The sequence below is a fragment of the Glycine soja genome, chromosome 16 (assembly GCF_004193775.1).
Source record: "Glycine soja cultivar W05 chromosome 16, ASM419377v2, whole genome shotgun sequence".
Classification (NCBI taxonomy): Eukaryota; Viridiplantae; Streptophyta; class Magnoliopsida; order Fabales; family Fabaceae; genus Glycine; species Glycine soja.
The window spans coordinates 5,906,427-5,915,615 of record NC_041017.1 but is presented as its reverse complement, the minus strand read 5'-3'; the positions used below and the strand labels follow the sequence as shown (position 1 = coordinate 5,915,615).

General features: G+C 32.2%; 2 protein-coding genes across 2 annotated transcripts; one reads left to right on the top strand and one right to left on the bottom strand.

Moving 5' to 3' along the window:
* The first annotated feature begins 3,903 nt into the window (after positions 1–3,903).
* On the top strand, positions 3,904–4,976 carry LOC114389720 (germin-like protein subfamily 1 member 7). Its single transcript, XM_028350462.1, has 2 exons — positions 3,904–4,091; positions 4,210–4,976. The coding sequence occupies exons 1-2, from the start codon at positions 3,977–3,979 to the stop codon at positions 4,758–4,760; spliced, it is 666 nt and encodes a 221-aa protein (XP_028206263.1). The 5' UTR covers positions 3,904–3,976; the 3' UTR covers positions 4,761–4,976.
* Positions 4,977–6,269: 1,293 nt separating this feature from the next.
* Positions 6,270–9,015, bottom strand: LOC114391108 (alpha carbonic anhydrase 4-like). Its single transcript, XM_028352098.1, has 7 exons — positions 8,928–9,015; positions 8,081–8,286; positions 7,614–7,720; positions 7,427–7,529; positions 6,829–6,987; positions 6,675–6,728; positions 6,270–6,344 (listed from the first exon to the last, which is right to left on the bottom strand). The coding sequence occupies exons 1-7, from the start codon at positions 9,013–9,015 to the stop codon at positions 6,270–6,272; spliced, it is 792 nt and encodes a 263-aa protein (XP_028207899.1).
* Between the last annotated feature and the right edge of the window lie 174 nt (positions 9,016–9,189).

Here is a 9,189-nt window from a genome sequence, read left to right as displayed (position 1 = left end):
GTTGCGGATGGATCTGATCTTTAAGTCTCTTAATTGTCAAGAGCGTCTACTATAATATGGATGGATTTTGAAGTAACAGAAAATGAAATAACATATTAATGGGGATTACTGGGGTTGTTTTCACAAGACATACAATTACTTGTCTTGAGAGACATAATTTAAGAAGGGGGGAGGGGAGGATGAAATGAGGTAAAAGCCTACAACAGTCAAAGATAAGTGATAAGAAAACTTATCAAACTATATTGATCCTCTCCACGTATTATTACAACCGCTCCCTATATACTACATGCCGCGTTAAATTCTTAAGTTAGAAAAGTGAATTAGTGAGAGCATCGTGGTACTGTTTACCTGTTAACATTGCTCTTATACTTGGACACCAAAATAAGATGACTTAACGGATTTAATTTGGAGTCTCTCAAAAACATTAAAACCAGAACAAGAAAGATCAGACAAACAATAAAATGAAAACATATGTATGTTTATATATCTGTCGTATGTCATAATATAAATGTACAAAGAATGGTCAGGGTGATATTAAAAACTAAACAATGTTTTAATAAAATGTCTACAAAATCTGCAACTCACAGTCACAGGCTTGCAGACAGTTGTACATGCATATTCAACAAATACGATTCACATTAGCAAAGGGCTCAGTGCTAGTTTGGAAGCCTGGGGAGTTCCAAAGACATTCCAAAGTCTCAGTGTCTCGTCTCCTGCTGCAGAGGTCACAGTACACCCATTTGGACTTCGTGCCATATACAGCACCCTGGAGTTCAAGGTTTGGAGGCTAGCGAGAAGCGAAGCATGGGGAAAAAGGTTTGGAGGTCAAGGACGAAGTCGAGAATGTAACGAGCAAGCTAAAGGATAAGCACGAGAATGAGAGGTTTCGGGGCTGAGAACGAAAACTTGAATTTTATGGAAACAAATCACGATAGTTTTAGAAAAATCGTCCTTAAAGAACTACTTTCAACGATGGTTTTCCTAAAACCATCATTAACTTAACGAAGCTTAATCACGAAGTTTATCTATACCGTTATTAATTTTTTATTTGATGATGAAGCATTCCTTAACAACTCCATGCGTGCTTGATCAATTAGTATGGACTAAGGAGATGCTCTATATGATAAAGAAAAAGTAAGTGCTTCGGTATTACCTCGTCCACTTGGCTTTGCTTGTACTCGTTCCTGTAATATTATTCTAAATGGAAAGATTGTTAACTAAATCAAAGTTCAGTTTAGACCTCGTCCACTGTGGAAAGTTTAAATTGGCTTCCTGTTACTGTGTTACTGTTCCAAGTTTAAACATGGTCACCAAAAGTAGTTGGTGGAATATGAAAATTTTGTGAGGGATTGGTCACGATCCAACCACAGTTAACATATATTTTACCACAGCTAAACAATATATAGAGACCATTTCTGATTACCTTGTCAGAAATTAATCAAACACTCCGGTTGCAACCCGAAATTTTATGGTTGTGTCCGTGTGATTCGTTTTAAATTTTCATACACTATTAATGTATTTGAATAACAGAACAGTGTTCGAAGAGGTGAACATCGGAAGTTATTAAATGTTAGATTTGCACGGCCTGTTGGAATTGCTTTGGGGCATAATATAAATATTATTATAGTTCCCCGTCGAGTAGACAAAATACTTTTGAAGGTAAATGCATATAATATAGTGAGACTTGTACTGAACAGAAATAGTTCAATTTTAATTTTGAATGCGTAAACCGCAAAAGGAAATAGTTTTAGTCAATATTAACATATTCGGACAGCTCATTGACTAGATTTGGATCTAGAATTGATCCAAACATTCACTTACATGACTTGCTTTATATTAAAAAAATTAAATAATTTATAATATTCAAACTGTAAAAAATAAAATAAAAAAATCAAACTTTTATATATAATTGTGATAAATCATAAAAATGTATTTAATATATATAATAAATTATAAGATAGTTATCATAAAAGAAATATATATATATATATATATATATATATATATATATATATATATATATATGCAAATTAATAAACATAACTATTATCATATTATAGTAACATATCATACTTATATTAATGTATCCAGCGTTTTTACACTAAAAAATATGCATGTCATATTGCTACACACTCTATAGTAACACATTTTACCTATATTTTTTTTATCTAATACCCTATGACCGTGCCTTTAGCTTTATTTTTATTTTTGTGTCACTATAGCCCTGGTAATTTTTTTCTTGTTAAAATCAAGTGATATTTTATTTTTCTAAGCAGCTTTACCAAAACCAAAATAAGGAAAATCATTGTTGCCCTTTGTGGTCTCGTTCTCTCTTTGATGATCTCTTGTGTCTCCAATTTGCGTTCTCTCTTCAGTTTACTTTGGCAATAAATAAAAGTCAGGGGGAATTGCTTTCCCATGTGGGAATCTATCTTTCAAGAATTGTATTTACTCGTGGACGGTTGTATGTTACAATATCAAAAGTCACTTCTAAAGATTTTAGGAGAAGTATTTGCAATTGACAATATTTAGGTAGTGTCTAACTTAACTTTTATTCTAATTTAATTATAATCCTAATGATACTCGATCAACTAAACATTCAAAATTTGATTATGTTTCTTATGAACCTTGCTACTTATATGTTTCTTCCTTTACGGATTTGGAAAACTTAGCATGCAAATTGCAAGGATGGAAAAAAAGTATGTCAACCTTGGTATATTTTGAGTTTTAACAACATTGTTTTTATTATCCATATACTAAGATTGCATTTTATTTGCAGGATTTTGCATTAAAATGCAGACACATTTAAAGTTTTTCTATTGGAATAGTTCCATAGATTTTATCTTCTCTAAATTATTGAATTTTTTGATTTATTGACGCAGTGAACCATGTAATTTTGATTCAATAATCAAAATTTTGAATGAGTTCATGCTAAAAAATTATGAGGCTAACTAAAAGAACAAATTAAAATTTAGCTCGTTGTTTTACAATGTTTAGATAGAAAAAATCATTTTTTAAAAGGTTTGATTTCATACACATACCTGCTCTAGAGATCATAGTTTATGTAATTTATAGTAAAATAGTAAGTAAAAATAGCTAACAAATTAAATGATGATTGTATTATAATATTAAAATACTATTATATTTTACTGTCAAAAACAAAAAATAAAGCAACACTTTTTTAGGAACCATGACTAAAATACTATTATATTTTACTGTCAAAAACATATTTAAGTGCGTAAAATATATAATATTTGGTCAATTTTAAAAAAGTAAATTATAACTTAAAATAGAAACTTCATATTTTATAGTAATCATATGTTATTATATATGGCTTAAAAAAGATTTTTATATAATTATTGTACTTTCATGCTCGTACTAATGTGATTAATAATTTTAAAATGAAGGCCTGGAGAGTTATTAAAATTATGGCCGGAAGCAAATGGATCAGGCTGTGCACAGTCAATGAATAAAAATCTTTAGTAGTGTAAGAAAACAAGTTACACGAAATTTCGATATTCCAAATCCTACTTTGATGGCCATGTTTAAACTTGAGACAGTAACAGGAAGCCAATAAGAGATAAGGGAGGAAAAGAGGTAATATTTTAAATACATTAAACTATTATCATCAGTTCTGAAAATTGAGACAGTCTAAACTGACCTTTGATTCAGTAAAGGAGCTTCCAATTATAAAATGATATTACTGGGCTCGTACGAAGCCAAGTGGACAGGTAAAATAATAACATTGCTTCTCCATCTCAGGCATCTGCTAAGTCTACTCTTTGATTAAGTATGCATTAGTTGTTAAGGAATGGTTCATCATCCAATAAAGAATTAATTAGGGTATAGTTAAACTGCAAACCAATTCAATGCTTCATCCTTATATATAGCAAGCTTCACATGAATCAAAATTAATTCAATTCTCACAAGCGAAATCATTTAAGATAAGAGTGCATTACTACTAAGAGGAGAAAAAATGAAAGTTGTATACTTCCTTGTTGCTATCTTGGCTTTGACATCCACTGTGGTCTCTGCCTATGACCCTAGTCCTCTGCAAGATTTTTGTGTGGCGGCCAAAGAAAAAGATGGTGGTATGTACAAACAAACACTCCTCACAAGTCTTGCTACACAAATTTTAATCAATTTTTTTCCCTGGAATTATTGTGATTCATATATTTTAATTAAAATTTTGCCCTGTTAAATTTGTAGTATTTGTGAATGGAAAATTCTGCAAAGATCCCAAGCTTGTGAAAGCTGAAGATTTCTTCAAACATGTGGAACCTGCGAATACTGCGAATCCACTAGGTTCACAAGTGACTCCGGTCTTTGTTGATCAACTACCTGGACTAAACACACTGGGCATATCTTTGGCTCGCATAGATTATGCACCAAAGGGTTTAAACCCTCCCCACACTCATCCTCGTGGTACTGAGATCCTTATAGTACTTGAGGGAACTCTTTATGTTGGATTTGTGACTTCTAATCAAGATGGAAATCGCCTCTTCACCAAAGTGCTGAACAAGGGTGATGTGTTTGTCTTCCCAATTGGTCTCATTCATTTCCAACTCAATGTGGGGTATGGTAATGCTGTTGCCATTGCTGGTCTTAGTAGCCAAAATCCAGGAACTATCACTATTGCAAATGCTTTGTTTAAAGCTAATCCTCCTATTTCTCCTGAGGTTCTCACCAAAGCCTTCCAGGTGGACAAGAGCACAATTGATTATCTTCAAAAGCAATCTTGGTATGACAACAATAACTAGATTTGAAATATGGACGATTATTTGACGCTAATTATGGATATTTGATTACTTCAATATGTCAATCACCGTAGGCAATTGACCTACAAATAGTTATTATTGTAATAAGTAAAATGTCTGTGGTTTGTATTTCTTTACCGTGTAGTTGTTCTGTTTTGTGTTTGATATAGTTCAATATATTGTTTGAGTTTAATGAAAGAATCATATGCCTCCCTTTCATGCTCGTTTTATCACTTGGTTAAAAAGAGGATGGGTAAACAAAAGAATACCAACAAGAAAGAGCGTGGCTTAATTAGAAATCATGGATCACTGTTTAATTAATTGAAATGACAAGGAAAATGGATAAAAAAAAATGAGGAGACATTATTTCAATCCATTAAAACAAAGAGCGTACCCTTTCAATTGTGTCACGACTTAAGAGGCTTTAAACGTTTGATCTAAAACTTTGCAGTGTATATATGATGATGAAATTGAAAAACCTCAATTATAATAGGGATAATGATTAGTTTCACATGTTGGGCTCTCTTCATGAGGTTATGCTAGGGTTTTTCTTAGTGAGAACAGTGTGAGGGCTTTTCATCCCGAGATCTGATTCTTGACTTCCTCTTAGGGTTTTTCTCTGAGATGAGTGAGGACTATCCTTGCAATCATGAAAAGTGGCTATATGAGTTTAATGACAAAGAGGAGGAGATAGTACAGATTTGGGGCCATGAAGAGGAGGGAAAATAGAGTTCGGAGGAAGTATGGCCCCGTGGGAAGGGTCTTTCCTAAGGACTCTATAAACTCAAAGGTCTTTGTTACTAGAAATATTATACATGAAAAGGAAAATGCTAGATCGGAATTATCAGATCTACAACACCACAAAATTATTAATAAAAGAAATAATTGATTCCGAGAAAACACGTTATTAGCGATAATGCAAAGAATTTACAAGAACGTGTGACGAAAATGCGTAGATTTGCTTCAAGTTCGCGAGGAACACAAGGTTTTGATAGAGAGAAAAGAGAGTTTGGAGTGATGAAATACGTGAGAGCGGATTGTGAGGAATACTTTAGAAGTCTCTTTTCATACCATGTTATATATGTTTTGAGGTTTGGGCACAAGAGGGACAAAATACAAATTTATTATTTTTATATTTTATTTATTTATATTTATTAGTTTCTGTGGATTTTAATTTGAAGGACAATCCGCATAAAACCAAAAAATTCATGTCATCTCTTGGGAATTTTTATCCGCATAAAAATTCCTATAATTGAAATTATGGCAACAAAAATTGCAGGAATTTGGTGCAGATTTTTTCCGTAGCAAAAACTCCAGAGAAACAGCATATTTCTTGTAGTAATTGCAGGAACACTATACGAGAACAAATGCTCAAATCTTAATTATTGGTTGAGTCCTTTAAGTTGCAGGAACACTACACGATTCTCTCTTTTATTTTATCTTAAATAAATAAACACCACTTTGATCGGTCCCATTTACATCTTTTATGTATAAGTACACTTTTCATTCTCCTTAATAATTAGGGTTATATAACCAAACTTGTCTTCCTTTAAGTGCCTGTGTTGGCCTTGCATTTTCCTCAAATCCCTGTTGAACAGTTGCTATTTCGATAAGGATTGTAGTTGTATTTTTGTGCTCACTTATGGGGATATATTTTAGATTTAATCAACAATTCTAAAAGTCAAATTCATGCTTCGTTAAAAACATAAATGTTAGTGAAAATATTTTTACACTAAATCAATTAAAAATCACTTTAAATATGACTTTTAAATCATTATTACATAAAGTAAATATATTTTAATTATATGATAATTTATAATTAGATGATAATGTCTGTATTTTTAATTAAATTAAATTGAAAAACATTTTTTTAGGAAACTTTATTTGATAAATATTGTTGTGGGTGTTATTACTTACATGATGAACAGCTCCTTTCAAGGCACTTAACTGCTCCATTGAGACTGTTTTCACCTGTAATAGACATGCAACAAAAGTTTTGAGAAAATGGTGTATAGTACAAAATTACAAATCAATCTACTCTAGTTACGGAAATCATGTGAAAGTACAGAACCTCCTTCACGAATGACCAAACAACACCTTCAGTGCAAGGTGGATTTGTAAGAGAACCAACATATCTGTAGTACTTTCTGCTTCTAAAATATATGTCTCCTGGGTTGATTACTCCTAAATCTATGTCCTTGTCGCGAATTGATTTTATGTTGTTGAGCAGCTGCCAACAAGAATCAAGTTTTTTTGTTTAAAATAACGAATTTAAACTAATCACTGAGTCACTATAAAATCATTTCCAGCACCGAAGTTTTGCAAGGCAAAGTGATTAATTAAAACAGTTCAAAACACAAGAAATGCTTGAACTAACCGAAACATATGAGTACACATGAATATGATTACAGCCTCTCAATATTCTATTTTTTTCAATTTTTATCTGTAGGCTGCTTCTAAAATTTGAGATTTACATGATCACATCAGAGGCAAAGTTATCTTAATTACAATTTATACGGAGAAAACTATATATGTACCTAAATTTACATATTTGCACACATTCATTTCAACTAGATAGCACATGTATAATGTAAGTGTAGTCTATACTCTACAAATTAAAGTCATGCATAAACAAACCAAGTATACGGATTTCAAGAAATATAGCAAACCTTTGAAAGAAAGGGATCTGGACTGCCAATTTTATACCATATTCCAATAACAGCAGTTTCTCCTCTAGAGTTTTGATGGACTGCATGCAACTCCAAATCAAACCTAGATATACATACAACATAGATATTTATACGGACTATCATATCAATTAAGCCAAGCCAACAGAAAAGTGGCAAATTAACTCACTTTAATCCATTCAATGTGTGCTCTGAAGGTGTATGCCAATGAAATTGAATCAGTTTGTAGTAATTTCCATTTATACGAAGTTGGCCTGCATCCCCGTTCCATCGAACCTGTCCAAAAATTAAGCACAAATATTAGGTTATTTATGCAAATATGTCTCAGCTGTCAGGGAATTGTACTGATTCCTTGATAAGTACTTGTATTGCTATATGTGACTAGAAAAAATGTTGCCCCAGTTGATGAGTTCATGTTAATAAGATTTCCAGTGTATTGATGTTGCAATAAGATGCAACAACTGAAAGTGTCCAAAAACATATATATATCACTTGGTAAATATTCTTGATCCAAAATAGTTTTTAATCAAACCTAACTTTTTGTTGGATATATAAAATTTTATTATACTAACTTATATTTTTTTTAGAATAAAAACTAAATCACTTTCTTTCAAAATCAATTTTGCAATCGCTCACCGTGATATAATGACCCATATTCTTTAGGACAGCAGGAGCTGGTTTGTAAACTTTTTGAAGTTCACCCAGTTGAGGAAGAACTTTCACCCATCTGTCTCGGAGATCAATGGGAGATTGTAGTTTTCCATACTGACATACTTTCCATTTTGGGTTGAGATGCCACCAATTCTCTGGCCCATTGCTAGTTCCTTTAGCGTAGCTAAATTCTTCATCATTTGTTCACACATGGGACAAGCCAATTAAGGTCAAACTCAATAAACAGAAATAAAAGACTAATGATTCCAATTGATAATCTATAACCACGATTTTTGGAATTGGACCACTAGATACTACAATTAGAAGAGCTTTAATATATTCCAAGAAATGTAAAGATCGAATTCGTCCCTTCCCCTCTTTTCACCATTTTTCTATTTATCATTAACTGGTGAAACTGTGAAAAATTGCATTGCCCAATTAAGAGATTAAATTAAACAATTAAGGGTATTTAAATTTTGATAAGAAAAAAAAAGATGTCAAATTGAGGGAGACAAAGGACCATATATTTTTTGACATAAAGAAATTGAGCACACGTAATTATAGGAGAAAATGTTGGCAACAAATAAAAGATAAAAAAGTGGGAAAACATCATGAAAAAAAAGTGTATAGCTTCACAAATATGCAAAATGACTATTAATTTATGATGTGAGCTCGTAGAAAAGGTGAATGAGGCATATATAGTCATTTTGTTTTTCTTTTCACAGGCATATATAGTTATTTTGTGACTCCCAAAGAAGTCTGTAAATAAATTAAAGTTCAGTAACAATATATAAAAAATGCAAAGCGTTTCTTTCGATGTGATGGTTCATACCAGCTTCAGATGCAAGGACAGAAGAGAAATAGAGAATGAGCAGTAGGAGGAGCACAGAGAAGAAGTTGAGATAGGTGGGGAGGATCATTGTGCTGTGACTTTTGGTCTTAAGGGTGGTGATAGATAGATATGTGTGTACTAATTAATCATCTATTGCATGCATGTGTGTATATGTTTGTGACAGTGTGTGGCTCTATAATATATGTGTGGCTCTATAATATATACACATGTGATCACTAGGGGATTCAAGACTCTAAATTAT